The sequence below is a fragment of the Mugil cephalus genome, chromosome 1 (assembly GCF_022458985.1).
Source record: "Mugil cephalus isolate CIBA_MC_2020 chromosome 1, CIBA_Mcephalus_1.1, whole genome shotgun sequence".
Taxonomy (NCBI): Eukaryota; Metazoa; Chordata; class Actinopteri; order Mugiliformes; family Mugilidae; genus Mugil; species Mugil cephalus.
Window position 1 is genome coordinate 30,085,325 of NC_061770.1, and position 18,188 is coordinate 30,103,512.

The 18,188-nt window shown below is 39.1% G+C and overlaps 2 protein-coding genes across 3 annotated transcripts in view; both read right to left on the reverse strand.

The window, feature by feature from the left end:
- Nucleotides 1–6,258, reverse strand: part of LOC125008796 (zinc finger protein 260-like) — a 56,056-nt gene extending 49,798 nt beyond the window's left edge. The window contains exons 1-3 of one of the 2 annotated variants that reach the window (XR_007112913.1): nucleotides 6,158–6,258; nucleotides 4,948–5,132; nucleotides 1,587–2,174 (exon numbers count right to left, since the gene is read on the reverse strand). The gene's annotated coding sequence lies outside the window, so the exon portion shown is untranslated. Of the gene's footprint in view, nucleotides 1–1,586; nucleotides 2,175–4,947; nucleotides 5,133–6,157 lie in introns of those variants that run through there. The other variant, XM_047586109.1, reaches the window with a different exon arrangement.
- Nucleotides 1–11,149, reverse strand: part of LOC125008907 (zinc finger protein 260-like) — a 45,458-nt gene extending 34,309 nt beyond the window's left edge. Inside the window, exons 1-2 of the mRNA XM_047586312.1 lie at nucleotides 10,246–11,149; nucleotides 6,692–8,607 (exon numbers count right to left, since the gene is read on the reverse strand). Coding sequence (XP_047442268.1) covers nucleotides 6,692–8,575 — 1,884 coding nt within the window. The 5' untranslated portion in view covers nucleotides 8,576–8,607; nucleotides 10,246–11,149. The remainder of the gene's footprint in view (nucleotides 1–6,691; nucleotides 8,608–10,245) is intronic.
- Nucleotides 11,150–18,188: the final 7,039 nt, after the last annotated feature.

An 18,188-nucleotide genomic window follows, 5' to 3' on the forward strand; every position in this document is an offset into this window, starting at 1 on the left:
TATGGTGAATTATTGCAGATCTCGTTTTGAAGGTTTTATCACATGTTTCACAAGGATATGGCCTCTCACCCGTGTGAATCATCATGTGGACTTTTAATTGAATTTGTCGCCCAAATGCTTTACCACATGTTTCACAAGAATATGGCTTCTCACCTGTGTGAATCATCATGTGGTCAATCATTGCAGATCTTTTTCTGAAAGTTTTACCACACCTTTCACAAGGATATGGTTTCTCACCTGTGTGAATCATCATGTGGACTTTTAATTGACTGTGTTGCCTGAATGCTTTAGCACATGTTTCACAAGAATATGGCTTCTCACCTGTGTGAATCATCATATGATTATTTAATGCAGATCTAGATTTCAAGGTTTTACCACACGTTTCACAAGAATACGGATTCTCATCTGTGTGAGTCCTGCTGTGGAGATTTAATTTATGTCTTGCCCTAAAGGCTTTCCCACATGTGTCACAAGGATATGGCCTTTCACCCGTGTGAGTCCTTGTGTGGATACTTAATTCATTTCTTGTTTTGAAGGTCTTATCACATTTTTCACAGGAATATGGCTTCTCACCTGTGTGAATCATCATGTGATTATTTAATGCAGATCTCGAGTTCAAGGTTTTACCACACGTTTCACAAGAATATGGCTTCTCACCTGTGTGAGTACTGTTGTGACGATTTAATTGACATTTTACCCTAAAGGCTTTCCCACATGTGTCACAAGGATACGGCTTCTCGCCTGTGTGAGACCTCATGTGGATTTTTAATCCGTTTCTTGTTATGAAGGTTTTACCACACATTTCACAAGAATACGGCTTCTCACCTGTGTGAATCCTCATGTGTTTAATAGTTGCAGAACTTGTTTTGAAGGTTTTATCACAGGTGGCACAAAGATACGGCCTCTCACCTGTATGAATCATCATGTGGACTTTTAATTGAATTTGTCGCTTGAATGCTTTACCACATGTTTCACAAGAATATGGATTCTCACCTGTGTGAATCATCATATGATTATTTAATGCAGATCTAGAGTTCAAGGTTTTACCACACGTTTCACAACAATACCACTTCTCACCTGTGTGAGTCCTGTTGTGGAGATTTAATTTATGTCTTACCCTAAACGCTTTTCCACATGTTTCACAAGTATACGGTTTCTCACCTGTGTGAATCATCATGTGGACTTTTAATTGAGTTTGTTGCCTGAATGCTTTACCACATGTTTCACAAGAATATGGCTTCACACCTGTGTGAATCCTCATGTGGTCAGTTATTGCAGATCTTGTTTTGAAGGTTTTATCACACATTGCACAAGGATATGGCCTCTCACCTGTGTGAATCATCATGTGGACTTTTAATTGAATTTGTTGCCTGAATGCTTTATCACATGTTTCACAGGAATAAGGCTTCTCATCTGTGTGAATCATTATGTGATTATTTAATGCAGATCTAGAGTTCAAGGTTTTACCACATGTTTCACAAGAGTATGGCTTCTCAACTGTGTGAGACCTCATGTGGACATTGAAACTATCCCTGTTGATTGAAACTCTTTCCACATGTTGTGAAACTATACGTTTTTCTTCCCTGTGTGGCTTCTGTAGTGTTTCTTCAAATTGCATTTTAACCTGAAGCCTTTTCCACAGACGTCACATGTTAAAGACTTTCTACCTGTGTCAGTATCACACTGACTCTCTGACGTGGGAGGGTTGTCTATATTGTTCCTGTGACATCTCTTCTTTGGATTCAGTTCTGCATTTCTACTTGATCCTGAGTCTTCTTGCTTGTTTCCTTCCTGGTCTGGGCTCTTGGCTACAGGAGAGTTGTAAGAGAGGAGCTGGTCACTGTTTGGAGCCAATTCATTATGCTCACTTTCCTTATCAGTAGGAGTCTCCATAAAGGAACTGGTCTCCAGAACAAGAACAATATAGTCTCCCTGTTGACTGCTGCTGAGTTCCTCCTGTTCCTCTTTAACCTGTGAAGGACCTGGTTCCTCCTGTTCCTCTTTGATCTGTGGAGGTCCTGGTTCCTCCTGTTCCTCTTTGATCTGTGGAGGTCCTGGTTCATCCTGCTCCTCTTTAATCTGTGCCGGTCCTGGTTCCTCCTGCTCCTCTTTAATCTGTGTAGGGTCCCCCTGGTCCAAACTGGAGTTCATGTCCTTGTTTTGCTGTGGAAGATCTGAAAGGAGAAAGAGTCACAACACAAAGGTTACTAATGTGACATAAATAAGCGACATCAAAACTAGGATTGAAAATTAATTACATTTGGAATGAAAATATTGCATACAGTGGTTAAAAGAAGTACGGAACACATAATTTTTCCTAGTAAACATATTTCTTAAGGTGCTAGTGACATGAAATTTTCATCAGGTGTTTGTAACAACCCAAATAAGGCACACATAGAAAGAAACCAAAACAAATAAGTTCAGAAATTAAGTTATGGGTAACAATGTAAAATAACAGCGGACGCAGAAAGGGAGGTGGAAAAAGGCATGGAAAGCCCAGATACCAGCTGAAATCGGTCAGTGATCAGAAAACCATCCTGCCCCTTGCAAATGAATATCAGCTGGTTTAGTCCAAACTGATGGCCTATAAAAAGATCTGTCATTACCAAGGTGTCACACAAGGGACATCTCATGATGGGTGAAAGCAAAGAACTTTCTCAAGACCTTCACAACCTTATCGTTGCAAAACATTCTGATGGCATTGGTTACAGAAGAATTTCTAAACTTCTGACCATAAACCGGCCACAACCAGGTCCTCCTCACAAGATCTCTGACAGAGGAGGGGAAAGAATTATCAGAAGAGATGTCCAAGAGCCAAGGACCACTAGTGGGGAGCTTCAGAAAGACCTGGAATTAGAAGGTACAATTGTTTCCAAAAAAAAAACAATAAGCAATGCATTCAACGGCCATGGCCTGTATGCATGCTCACCACGCAAGACTCCATTTCTGAAGAAAAAGCATGTTGAAGCTCAATTAAAGTTTGCTGCACAACATCTGGACAAGCCTGTAAAATACTGGAGAACATAGTCAGGTCAGAGGAAAGCAAAATTGACCTCTCTGGATGCCATAAACACAGTGGTTCTCAACCGGGGGGAGCGTGCACATGACAGAAGGCTTGGGATGGGGGTGGACTCACTGGCTATTAGTACAAAGGAGATGTAGTGTAGTCCCAAGCGGCTGGGCTATGGACCAATTTAGAGCCTACCTCATGAAGAAGCTGCGTGCGCAGCGTGGCAAGTGTCAACGAAAGTAGCTTACTATTTTGCCCCAGCCACTCAAACGACCAAGCAAGCAGGACAAGTGTCCTGCTTCGACCGAACGGTGACAATCAACCAGAGCAGTAATCTGATGTAAACATTGGTATTAACTGTATAAACTTCATCACCAAAGTCTCCCTCATAAACTCTTAACTGGTTTCACAGAAAGAAAATAAAGCTGCTACAATGGCCCAGCCATTCACCAGGCTTGAATCCAATTGAAAATCTATGGAAAGAACTAAAAATCAGAGTTCGTAGAAGAGGCCCACGGAACCTTCAAGATTTAAAGACTGTCTGTGTGAAAGAATGGGCCAAAATCACACCTGAGCAATGCATGTGACTAGTTTCTCTATATAGGAGGTCTTGAAGCTGTCATTACAGACACAGGCTTTTGTACAAGGTACAAAAGATATAGTAAGCGTGTTCAATACCTTTTCCCTGCGTCATTTCATATTATTAGACATAACCTAATTTCTGAACTTATACTTTCTCATCATATCACCCCAATTCACCTACTTCGGACTGACCATAGAGGAGGGACTAAAAAGTACCCAGAAAAGTATCACTTTGGCCTCGTTCCGCCCACCTTCTAGCAATGGAAATAGTGATTTAAAGTGGGCGGTGTGGAGGTAGGCCGTGCATGGAAATCCGGCTTTACACGCTTACTCTTTAATTACCACCTATTTATAATTCAGTCTTGACTTCTGTCCCCAAGAAGTTTAAACACCATTCACACCTTGAGCCTCCAGGCTCCCATTGACAATAGCCTCGTTAGAGCTCTATTCATAGGGTAAGTTGGCCTAGACACACAGTTCCCCCCATTCAAGGACAGGTAAGTACCAGCCATTAAGGAAATTACTGACCCCAGTTTCTGGTCAAGCAAGTTTGGGGTGGGTGGTACCCACAGAGTTTTTCCGATTTAAACCTCAATTTCCCACTAGTTTATCAGAACTGAAGAAGGTACTTGGATGAGTGGCGAAACCTCTTCAAGAAATCCTATGTCCAGCTGACCTTATTCAACACTTTTTGGACTGCTACAGTTCTCCAACTTCCATGAGGCCTGAACAAGGTAATGGCCTCCACTGGACTGGACCTTGGTAGCAACGCGAGTGTCTGCCAAAGGGTTTAAGGACGAAACCAACTACCACGGCACAAAGTCTGCGAGTTGAGTTAACAAGCAATTAATAATTATTAATATTTAAATATTAATATTTTACTAATTTCATAGCCAATAACCCACCTGAGTGCACTGTAAATAGCGGCCTCTATGTCAAATAGAGTCCGACATTTATAGTAACGTTGATCGGCACTGTCTGTAGGAGGCAGTGTAAAATTCACAACATTTGGAGCTGTCCGTGTGAGGCCTCCTAAAACTCCCTACATAAATGGTGCTGAGGCGTCATACCGTTAACAGTAATATTTATATTATAGTTGTGCCAGAGCACAACATAAATGGTGCTTCTGTGTGAGGCATCATATTCTCCATACGTCAAACTAATACACTTATATTATTGCTGTGCAAGAGCACAACATTATGTTTCTGAATGAGAAGAGAATGATCAAAAATATCAAAAGCTTTTGACAAGTGAATAAAAACAACAGCAGTGTTTCATTTTGTTATTTTCTGATATCAGAGATTTTACAGTGTGTTTCTCCTCCTTTCTACAAAGTAATTACATTAATTACTCACCTGTTCTGTGTAACTTAATCTCAGGTTTCCAGGTGATATCCAGCAGTCTGCACTGCCGATCGATCTCTTCCTCGTACTGGGCGACAATTCTTTCAAAGAGTGCGACTATTTCTTCAGGAGCAGTACTTAGTCACTCGATGATCAACTCTCTAAACTCACAGCTGTGGCTGGGTGCGCAAAAACATCTAGACAAGAACAGAGAGGACTGATGACAAACAAAGAACTGGCACATGTATTTGCCATCTATATTTTAAGTAAGTACTTCACTCATGCTAGTACTTAAAATACAGTATATTCTACAGGGAAGTGCGTATCAATCCAGAAATATCGATACTTTTGATCTTGACATGTGTTTTTTTTGTGTGTTTGTTTTTTACAATTAATCTTCACATGAAAGTATCGATACCATGTCCACTTTCACGAGAAAAGTTAATATTTGTATGACACCGAATACGTAATCAGTTCTAAAACAACAAGTAAATAGCGCGAGAGAGAGACATAAGGAGCGCAGTCAAATGAGAGAAAATACATAACAGTGGCCATCACAGGCATATTTACGTACATCATGTGAACATGCTGCTGTTTCTTAACAAAATTATATAAATGGGAAATGGTAGAGAATGCAGAATGAGACCTTTGTTGTCAAAGTTCAAGTAGTTCAATAAAGTTTTTGTTTTTGCTGCCAAGATATTCTTTAATTGCTTTGATTAAAGAGAACCCTATCTATATATATATATATAATGACTATATATAAAGTCATTATTTTCATAAACACGCGTAGACGTGTAAAAGAATCGATATCGGGCTATTGGCCTCGGTATTACTTGATATTTGATTGACAGGAAAAAATAGTGGCATCGCAACATCCTTACTTTATTATTTCATTGGTAGGTTATTACAATAAATGTTTTCTGATTTTCCATTCCTTAATGAATGACATATTCCAGTCTGGTGAGTTTATGTGACCAGATCGATTCATGTCAGAAACATGAAAAACTATAAAGTACATGAATGTCTGCAATTCCGATAAGTGAAGCAGTAGTTAGCCTCTTAGCATGTTAGCCAGTGTACAGTGAGCGCTCTTGGCTAGCTCCCCGCTACACCTCATGTTTCTAAACTCAGCAACCTTCTAGCTGAGTGTCTTTCCTCTGTGTCTTCTTCACGCTGTGTGTTTCCATTCATTAGTTGGTTCATTTCTACTTGTACTCACCCGTTTTGTGTAACTTTATCTCTGGTTTCCTGGTGATATCCAGCAGTCTGCACTGACGATCGATCTCTTCCTCGTACTGGACGACAGTTCTTTCATATAATTTAAAAGGCAATGGCCTAGGACTTAAGTTCTTGACCATGGTACAGCAATTGAAAGCAACAAATCAGACAAATCAGCTCACAGATGCCATATTAGTTTCTTACCACATTTCATTGGAAATAAAAATTCTTTGGAATTTAGCACAAAAAGATGTTTCATTTTTTGATATTCGTTGAATCAAAGAAGTTGTGGTCGACTCTAGGAAATACTTCTAGGTTAAGGTACCCAGCCGTATCCTGTAGACTGGTCGTAGCAGGGCAGAGGCTGATATATCCTTCCATCTGTTTTGACTTCATCTCAGGTAAAAATAAGATCAGATTATGTCTGCCACAATATTCAAACTTGAGCAAATTCTGACATGTGATGAAGGCTTCTCAGAGAATATTATTTTTTTTCTTTGAAGTAGACTGACCAATCACAGTCGTGAGTCCTGATGTGGAGATTTAATTTATATCTTTCGCTAAAGACTTTCCCACACATTTCACAAGAATATGGCTTCACACCTGTGTGAGTCCTCATGTGTAGATTTAATTTATATCTTTCGCTAAAGACTTTCCCACACATTTCACAAGAATATGGCTTCACACCTGTGTGAGTCCTCATGTGGAGATTTAATTTACATCTTGCCCTAAAGGCTTTACCACACATTTCACAAGAATGTGGCTTCACATCTGCATGAATTCTCATGTGGACTGTTAATTGAATTTGTTGCCTGAATGTTTTACCACATGTTTCACAAGGATACGGCTTCTCACTTGTGTGAATCCTCATGTGGACCTTTAAAGCAGATGTTGTTTTGAAAGATTTACCACACATTTCACAAGGATACGGCCTCTCATCTGTGTGAATCCTCATGTGTTCCACTGCATGAGATGCTTGACTGAAGGTTTTCCCACACATTTCACAAGAATACGGCTTCACACCTGTGTGAATCCTTGTGTGGGTAGTTAATGTAAATTTTGTTTTGAAGGTTTTACCACACATTTCACAAGAGTACGGCTTCTCATCTGAGTGAGTCCTCATGTGGATCTTTAACTCAGATCTTGCTTTGAAGGTTTTACCACACATTTCACAAGGATACGGCTTTTCACCTGAGTGAATCCTCATGTGGTCCACTGCATGAGATCTTTGACTGAAGATTTTACCACACATTTCACAAGAATACGGCTTCTCACCTGCATGAAACCTCATGTGGACAACTAATTGACCTTTTTGCCTGAAGGTTTTACCACATATTTCACAAGAATACGGTTTCTCACCTGTGTGAATCATCATGTGGATAGTTAATTCACCCTTTGTTTTGAAGGTTTTTTCACATGTTTCGCAAGAATACGGCTTCTCACCTGAATGAATCATCATGTGGAGACTTAAGTTAGATCTCGTTTGGAAGGTTTTACCACACATTTCACAAGGGAAGGGCTTCTCACCTGTGTGAGTCCTTAAGTGCACAGATAAATAAGAGCTTCGATCGAAGCGTTTACCACAAATTTCACAAGAATACGGTTTCTCCACTGTGTGAGACTTCATGTGGACGTTGAAATTACCCCTGGCACTGAAACTCTTTCCGCACATTGTGCAACTATAAGGTTTCTCCCTTGTGTGGATTCTGTAATGTTTCTTCATATTGCACTTTAACCTGAAGCCTTTTCCACAGACGCCACATGTGAAAGACCTACCTGTGTCAGTATCACATTGACTCTCCGACCTGGGAGAATTTTCTACATTGTTCCTGTGACTTGTGTCCCTCTGACGTCTCTTGTTTGGATTCAGTTCTGCATTTTTACTTGATCCTGAGTCTACTTGCTTGTTTCCTCCCTGATCTGGACTCTTGGCTACAGGAGAGTTGTAAGAGAGGAGCTGGTCACTGTTTGGTTTTGATTCATTATGCTCACTTTCCTCATCAGTAGGAGTCTCCATAAAGGAATCGGTCTCCAGAACAAGAACAATATAATCTCCCTGCTGACTAATGCAGAGTTCATCCTGTTCCTTTTTAATCCGTGGAGGATCTGTTTCCTCCTGTTCCTCTTTAATCTGTGGAGGATCTGTTTCCTCCTGTTCCTCTTTAATCTGTGGAGGTTCTGGTACCTCCTCTTCCTCTTTAATCTGTGGAGGTTCTGGTTCCTCCTCTTCCTCTTTAATCTGTGGAGGTTCAGGTTCCTCCTCTTCCTCTTTAATCTGTGGAGGTTCAGGTTCCTCCTCTTCCTCTTTAATCTGAGGAGGATCTTGTTCCATCTGTTCCACTTTCATATGTGGAGGATCTTGTTCCTCCTCTTCCTCTTTCATTTGTGCACATTCCTCATGGTTCAGACTGGAGTTCATCTCCGTTGTGCAGACATGTTGCTGTGGAAGGTCTGGAGGGAGAAAGAGTCACAACACAAAGATTACAAATGTGATGACAGGACAACATAAGTGACACTTGAATTAGGGCTGAAAGATTGTTCACAACTATAATTTTTAAATCACAAACCTGACAATTACACAGTGGTCAGTGACCACCAGGGTTTTTTGCTCGATGGGAAAGGGTAGATCCGGGTCAATCGACCCAGGATTTTATCAGCTTGGCTTTGATGTGAACAGGAATGCCGTGTCAATTTGATTTTGATGTATCTGCCTGTTACATTCTGATTCTGGCACTTGACGGCCTCAGATAGGTGAATCAGTCCTATGTCATGTTTGGGAAATTGCACCGATCGGGGAATACATGTGCGACAATGTTTATATAAAGCTTGAATAGCGATATCCCACACTTATGAGAGTGTGTGATTGTCCTGAGTACTCATGGTCTGTTTGATTGTGAGCAGGAGTGACTGTGTGTGTGTGCTCTACAGCTCTATGGGAAAAAGCTGTCCCTTAGTCTGTTTGTCTTTGTTAAGTCGAGACTCCAGATCTGGTAGATGGTATCCCGCATACTGTCAGGCTGATGCACAGGATGTTCTCAATTGTGGCCCTGTAGAAGTGAGCCGCTGAGTGGAGAGTTTTTATTTCTGGAACACTACTGTGTTAAATTGTGAACCTCTTCTCTGTGGGTCTCATTATTGTTGGATATGAGACCCACCACGTGTTGTCGTCCACAAACTTGTGCAGATGTACACTCCCCTATCATCACCACCCAGAGCCTGTTGGTGAGGAAATCACTGATCCAGGAGCAGAGCAATGTTAATAATAATAATGATAAGGTTGTGGAGCTTCAGGGACAGCATGTCCAGGAGCATGGGGTTAAAAGCTGTATTGAAGTTAACAAATAGCATCCTAACACGGGTGTTTGAATGCTGCGGGTGAGGTGGGCCATGTGAAGTGCTAATGAGACAGCATCCTCTGTAGAACGGTTCTCCCTGTAGGCAAACTGCAGGCTGTCTTACCAACTTTATTGTACAGAAAGCGGGGTGTGTATTGTAGGGACCCCCAATAATTAACCTAATGACATAATGATAGACTGGGTCAAGGGGTTTGAGAGTGGTAGCAGCAGCATGCCTATAGATTGTGTCATAATAATCAAGGATAACACCTACATTCTACATTCTACATTCTGAGGGGGAAACTGGAGTCTTTGCCTGAGATTTGTGAAGTTTTCAATATGATGATTAAAAGTAAATGACTAACCCCCCAAATACCAAGATATTTATAGTCTGTGACTCTCTCAATATAGCAGCCATTCAGTGTTAATAGGTACTGGCTGTTAAAATCAATGCCTCTTGCTCTACAAAAAAAAAAAGGATGGACTTTGTTTCCTTGAATAGTTAAAGAGTTTTAGATTAATAAGCGTCTATTAGAGAGCAATAATCGAGAGCTGCAGGATCTCAAATGCAAGTTGTGTAGTGTCAGCAGAAAAATACAAGACAGCATCATCTGCATAGAGAAATAATTATCGTTGGCTATTCATCACCAATTCCAGGAGCCTTTGTCAGGCTAGTAAGTTTGGATATTGGTTGATTGTTGTTAGGATCATCGTTTCTCCTCCTTTGTACAAAGGACTTACATGAACTACTCACCTATTCTGTGTAACTTTGTCTCGGTTTTCCAGGTGTTATCCTGAAGTCTGCGTCAGTGATCAATCTCTTCCTCATACTGGATGACAGTTCTTTCAAAGAGTCCAAATATTTCTTCAAGAGCAGCAGTTAGTCTCTGGATGATCAACTCTCTCAAACTCTCAGCTGTGTGTATGCGTGTAAAAAAAACTCACGTCAAGAACAGAAAGAACTGATGAGAAACAAATAACTGATTTATGTATTTCCCGCCAATGTTATATTTATTTTAGCCCTCAGGCAACCTTAGTGAGCAAAATTTTACTCTTCATTTAGCTGTGTTAGTGGATATGGCACATTTTTTGTAACAAATAACCCTTTCACGTCGAAAATCCCGGGTCGACCTCCCGCTGTGAGACTTGTTTTATCACTACATATTTAAGTATAGCACAAGTACACAGGGCCCGATATATGCTGCCAAACGGTCTTGCCAGCGCACTGGTATGAAAAAAAGTGTGGGATTTCGCTATACAAGCTGTATAAAATCACAGTTGCACCTGCATTCCGGGGCAATTTTCAAAATATGACATGGGTCTAATTCACATATGTGCGTCCATTAACGATCATGTAAGAACATGTTTTATTTGTTTAATTGAAAACAAAAATCTCTGCCCTTAAGAGAGAATCAGAATGTAACAGGCAGATACATCAATGCCAGAGAGAAAAACCCGTGTCGACGTGGCATTCCTGTTCACATCAAAGTCGAGCCAAGCTGAGCCGGTAAAATCCAAGGTCAATTGCCAGGTCATTGACCCAGGTTTTCCGCTTTCCTGACATTTTTTTACCACCACCCTCTATCCTTAGCGGAAAACGTCTATGTCCAAAAACTGTTATAAAAACTTCACGGATTAATATTTTTTTCAGATTTTTTTCTGCATAAATCTCTTAAACCACTTCAGCACTTAACTTAGGGATTTTAACCCTTTAAATGCCAGTTTGATTACTTGAAGCCACTGTCGTTTTCACAAAAAACAAAAGAACACAAACTTGTGATTTTTTTGTTTTTTTTTTTCAAAACAGTCTTGGGTGAGATTATCTAAAATATTGACTTTATTGCATTGTTAGTTTTTGTGTGGCATCAGATTTAAAATTTACTATCCTCTTGTAACCTTAGCAGACAAAAATGTCACATTGACTTCCATTATAACTACATTTTGGATCTCTCAACCATGACACAAAGTCAACCATTCATTCCTTCATATTAGGATTTTGTTTATGAGAAGAAATGGCCAAATTTGTAATTTTTTATGTTCAACACTAAAATGTCTATTATTTTATTTGTTTTTTGTGAAGGTGTCATTGAGTCTAGCAGACTATTATGAGGTGTGTGTGTGTGTCTGTGTCTATGTGTATTCAAAGCCATATATGCACTCTTTTTTTTGAGCAAATAAAAACATGGGCCCCTTCTCTTACTGCACTTCACTATGAAGAAAACAGCAGTTTATGCACCTAGCTGGAGTCCTGTCACAAACTGTTTGGAGCTTGGTTGTCTGGTCATTTCATTCCTTTGACAACCAAGGAGCAATATGAAGATGTTCGTCTCTGTGGCAAAGGGTCAGAATGAAAAGGAATGTGAAAAGAATGTGGCCAGTAAGTCCCAGAGAGCTGCAGGAATGTGAAACATCCTCAGAAGGAGAGTTTAAGATGCGGACTGGGAGTCAGATCTTTTTGCTTCCTCTTCTTTGACCTTTAACACTGTGGTCATCCCAGAGGTACAGGAACCAGATGTCGGTGGATCCAAGTTGCCTCCATGTCAATTTGTCCAATGTATGCTTTTGGAGTGTGATATTGATGCCTTGGACATCGGTATTTATGCACCATTGTGAAAGGTGTCCTCTCCACTACAGTGTGAAAAGTCAGAAGAGGAAGACGAGGAAGCAAAGTCCTTTTAAAGCTGTTTTTGGACATGGGATTTTTTGTCGCCAAGGTTACAAGGGTTAGTGATAATTATAAAAGGATGCCTGGTGTTAATAGGTTGCATTACTAATGCATGTAAAATTGCAATTCTTTTCTATTGTTTTGGTAGTTATTACTGTAAATCTTTTATGATTGTCTAATTACCTTAATGAATGACATATTCCAGTTTGGTGAGTTTCATGGGACAGATCGGATTCATGTTAGAAAACAGCATCTTAGAATGTTAGCTGCGTGAAGCGAGTGTTGTGTGCTCTTTGTTAGCTCGCAGCATACAATTTATGTCTCTAAACTCTGCAACACCTTCTAGATGAGGGTCTTTCCTCTGTGTCTTCTCCACACCTGTGTGATTACATTCATTAGTTAGTAACATTTCTACTTGCACTCACCGTTCTGTGTAACTTTATCTCGGGTTTCCTTGTGATATACCACAGTCCTGCGCTGACGATCGATCTCTTCTCTCGTACTGGACGACAGTTCTTTCTTATAGTCCGCCTAGTCCTCTGCAGCAGCCATTTAGTTGCCTGGATGACCAAACTCTCTAAATCCACATCAGCAGAAGATATGTTGTTGCTGCACAGCATATTAATGAGACAAGGAGACACGACACAGTCAAAGTGAGCGCGTGGTGTCAGTGTCGCCAGCTGCGGAGGATATTTCTTTGCGTGTCTACTTCGGTAATTAGGTTATGTACCCGGGGCAGGCAATGTGACGAAAGAAACCAATCTATGTAAATTCATCATATTCGCATTAGTAATAAAAAGATTTCATTCGTTAGAGTTCTGAAAACATTATCTTGATTTGACGAAATACTTTGGCATACGCAACAAAGGACTGTCATTTTCATTTTACGGTGACTCAATTAAAATCAGAATTAACATAAACAATCTTTTGACTAGGGCTGTTACAATTCTGGAAAAATTGTGATTCACGATTTTTTTGTGCTTAGATTGAGATCACGATTCTTTGATTTTTTTATTTTACAAAAATGTTTATTGCACTGATGAACTTTAAAAAAACAAACCAAGACAAAACATTCACATGGTCAGGATGTTTTGCTTCTTTGAAGATTTCTGAAGCCCATAAAACTAAGCATACAACAGGTTTTAGCACATTCGTGTCAACAAACTATAGATTAACATGGACATTGGACATAAGACTATTCTCATAGATGTGTTATTCACTTCAGGTACCACACAGATAAGGAACTGACTTCTCTGTCTTCTCAGCCTCCTGTTATTTAAAAGTAATACATGAGAAGCTGAGGTAGTGTCTCTGACTAGAATTAGAAACTATGTAATGTACACTTGTTACAAAATAGAATGTTTATCTACACCCAGCTTGTGAAAGTGTCAAAACCATGTTTTGATTATCTTTGTAGGCCTTTGATGAAAGAGTTAGCCTTGATAATTTTAATTCATATGTTTCTACCATGGAGCCATAATGCAATCCAGAGGTCCTGTTAAGGTAATATCTTTGGAATGTAATTCTTACAAAGTACATAAGTGTTACAGCATTTTTAATGCATTTGAATATTCTCAATGCAACACTGGTTAGCATAGCCGAAATATGATTTACCTTCCTTCTTCTTGCTAATAGTTATATTGCTATTATTATTTAAATGTATGAATTAGGATATTGAGGGGGAAGTCATGGAAAATGAATGAAACTTAAACTCACTCATCCTCAGTATTCTCAGAATTTTCTATTACCATGTGATTATTATCATTAAACGGAAAATGAACAAAATTCTGAAAACTGAATGGAATGTGTATTGCGGATTTAGAAAAAGAACTAAATTGTAGATATAATCACTATTTGTGTTCATCTGTTAATTTTAGTATAAGCTTCAGATTGCACAATGGCAGTTGCTGCAAAAGTGTGAGAAAGCAGCAAAAAAGTCTATATGCGAGTAAAGCTCGCCACAGCCGGATTTCTCTTGTTGTGTCTTACGAGTGTAATGACAGTTAGTGGGGCTGGGGCAGGCCTAAAATAATAATAAAAAAAATAAAAATAAAAAAAAAAAATAAAAAATAGAAGAAAAAAATGAAATGAAAAAGGTTTCAGATTTTGTAATCCTTGTGTTCTTGCTGTTACCACATTTTTACACACACACACTCATGATATTAACTGTATTACTGCATTACTGTATAAATGTTCAAGTAAATTTACTGTGAAATTGGAAGAAACTAACAGGCACCCCACTAAAACCGTCCTGACTGTTAAATTTCTTGATTGAAAGAAAATTTGACCTTCATAAGTTTGCCTCAAAATTGTCTTGTCGCCACAGTGATCCTAATTATACTTTACACACACAGAAGAATGTTAGTGTGAAAATGTAAAGAAAATAATATGACAATAAGCATCCTGGACAGTTCAATTTCTTATTTTCAAACCGCAACAAAAGCCCTTCCTCGTAGTAGGTTTGGTCAAAATTTGTCTTTGATGAGTGTTTGGTGGCACTGGACTATTGATTTGAACAACAAAACAAAACAAAAAAAATAAAATTACATAGGTATTATAGCACATAACTTTTATTTTACATTTATTTTATATTTAATTTATACCTGACCTATCCTCACAGAACTAATATTTTAGGTTCTTTGACATTTCTTTGCAGCGGAAATTAAAAATGGAATATTTAGCACAAAAAGATGATTCATTTTTGATATTCGATTGGATCAGAGATTTTGGGTCGGCATTGAAATGTACCAAATTGAGGATCTCAGAGGATAATAAGATCAGAGGTCTACACAATAATGAAACTGAAACAAATTCTGACGTGTTTCACAAAATTTTTTTCTTTGAGGATGGACGGACCGTTACCTGTGTGAGTCCTCATTTGGAGAATTTAATTTTACATCTTTATCTAAAGACTTTCCCACACATTTCACAATAATAAGACTTCACATCTGTGTGAATCTGTTGTGGTAATTTAACTCAATTAGTTGTGAAGGTTTCCCTGTTCAAAAATATACGGCTTTTAACCGTATATGAGACTCATGTGGACGGTTAAGTTACCTTGTGTTTCGAAGGTTTCCCCACCCATGTTTCACAAGGATACAGCTTCTCACTGCTATGAGACCTATGTGGCAGTTAAGTCACTTTTGTTTTGAAGGTTTTCCCACATGTTTGACAAGGTACGGCTGTCATCTGTGTGGTCTCATGTGGATCATTGACTGAGACCTTTGCTGAAGGTTGTCCACGTGTCTTACAAGGATTGCTTTCACTGTATGTGATATACAAGGGGGCAGTTAAGTCTCGTTTTGTTTTGAAGGTTTTCCCAAGTTTCACAATGTTATGGGCTTCTCTCCTGTATGCAATCAGCATGTGGAGATTCAGTACCAGATCTATTTCTGAAGGTTTTCCCACTTGTTTCACAAGAATATGGCTTCTCACCTGTGTGAATTCTCATGTGGTCATTGAATATTATCCCTGGAAGTGAAACTGTCTCCGCCTTGTTGTCAACTTTAAAGTTTCCTGCACTGTGTGGATTTTATATGTGTTTATTTGACACTTAATCCTGAAAGTCTCTTTTCCACAGATGTAACTTCGTGTAAGACTTTTACTTGTGTCACTATCACACTGACTCTCTGAGTGGGTTCTGCATTTTTACTTGGATCCTGAGTCTACTTGCTTGTTTCTCCCTGATCTGGGCTCTTGGCTACAGAAGGTGTAAGAGAGGAACTGTACATGTTTGGTTATGATTCATTGTGATAGCCTTTCCGCATCTGTACGAGTCTCCATAAAGGAATCGGTCTCCAGAACAAGAACAATATTGTATCCCTGTTGACTGTGCTGAGTTCTCCTGTTCTCTCTTTATCCTGTGAAGGACCTGGTTCCTCCTGTTCCTCTTTGATCTGTGGAGGTCCTGGTTCCTCCTGTTCCTCTTTAATCTGTGGAGTTCCTGGTTCATCCTGCTCCTCTTTAATCTGTGCTGGTCCTGGTTCCTCCTGCTCCTCTTTAATCTGTGGAGATGCTGGTTCCTTCTGTTCCTCTTTAATCTGTGGAGGTTCTGGTTCCTCCTGTTCCTCTTTAATCTGTGGGAGGGCTGGTTCATCCTGTTCCTCTTTAATCTTGGAGGTTGCTGGTTCCTACCTGTTCCTCTCGAATATCTAAGAAATATCCTGATCTTTGACTGTAATTGATATGTCTTTTGCTATGTGCCGCAATCACCGGCGAGACGAAGCTGATGAGCACAGATCAATGACTTAATAAATGGCAGGTGTGCAGTGAATGCACCTAAATGATTGCGGAGAGAGGGAAAAAAGCGCCATTGGTTGTGAGGGTTACTGTACTGTGAATGGGTCTAAAATCCGACTGAGGAGAGCTCAGAACAAGAACATCTGGAAAAGTATACCTATGGCCAGTGGCACATTATCAGTGATTCCAGGATCTTTTGCCAGACAAGAAAAGTTTGAATATTGGTCGATTATTCTTGAGAATCACTGTTTTTCTCTCTTTCTACAAAGGAATGCCGGAATTACTCACCTGTTCTGTGTAACTTTATCTTGGGTTTCCTGTGATATCAAGCAGTTCTGCGATGACGATCATCTCTTTCTGGACGACAGTTCTTTTCAAAGATTTCGACTATGTGTTTTTTGGAGAGTAGTTAGCAGTAGTTGGGTGATCAACTCTCTCAAAACTTTCAACTGAAAGTTCATGGTTACTGAAACTGTTCAAAGATTTATCCAGCAACAGGCTCAAAAGATTTATTGGGTCACGTGACCACGACCACCACGGCTTCCAGTGGATAGGGTCGATAGCTCGTCCGGTTGTCGCTGTTTGCGAGTCAAGCCAGCCCAGCGGTCGAATTTTTCTTTGGGCGTTCTACGCTGTAATTAAAGTATAGGTACAGGGACTGGCCAAAAGAGTCGAGGAAACGAACGAAAACAAAGCTTCAGATTTTTTTAATTTTTTTTTTTTTTTGAAAAGTCGAGTCACATAACGTAATGCGTCCTGTTACTTATTCAAACAGTTAATAAAATATTGTTGTTTATAGATTTTCTCAAAAATTAGTCTTATAATCGGATTCTTGTTCACAGTGACCTAACTACTTCTATACAACATTTCAATCATTTTACTGTAAAATTTCGATAGAAAATCCGCGAATAAATCACTCCCACCTAAAGGCCGTCCTCGACATTTTCTTTTTCATTTTCTTATATTACAAACTGTTAAATTCTGAAAAAGTAATGTCTAAAGTACACCTCGAGAGGCAGCTGTCTATATGTGGTTTTTTTCTGTTGGGATTGTTGTTATGTCTTTTCATTCCAATTTTTTATATTTCACATCAATCTTGTTGTTCATTTTCATGGTTTTCAATCATTCTTTTCAAATTTCAATTTTTGTTTTTTTTCATGTTTTTATATTTCAATTTCATTTTCAACTTTCATCATTCTCACTTATTTTTTCAATTATTGTTTTTTTTTCGGTTTTTATTTCAATCGAATTTCAATTTTTTATTTTCAAAAACTCATAAAATACTTTTTTCGTACGTTTTCTCAACGGGCTCAGTTTCGAACCGTGCGTAGGCGACGAACCTCTGCGTGAACCGTCGAGTAATGCTCGTTTGACGCACAAAATTCTGGGATTCATTTCAATTCTTTCAAATTCTAGGGAACTTTCCTCAGACCATGCGTGCACATAGTTGATGAATGAATGTCTTGAAATGTTAACAAAATAACTTTACTACAATATGAATTAACATTTAACTAAATAAATACTATATGCAAACTTCATTTATCGGGAAATGGGGACGCTTTTAGATTGGGGTGAAAATTAATTTATTCCGAATTTTTTACAGAATAATAATCAAGTCAGATAATTGTGGGAAACCAATGCAGGGAAAAAAAAAAAAAAAAACAAAAAATTTTATTTTTTTTTTTTTTCTTAAATAGGAAGGGTTTGTTTTTTTCTTCTTTTGTGGACTGTCCCGGCACCATACTGTAATTACGTGGCTGGCTTGACTCGCAAATGCGAACACGACTCGCTAG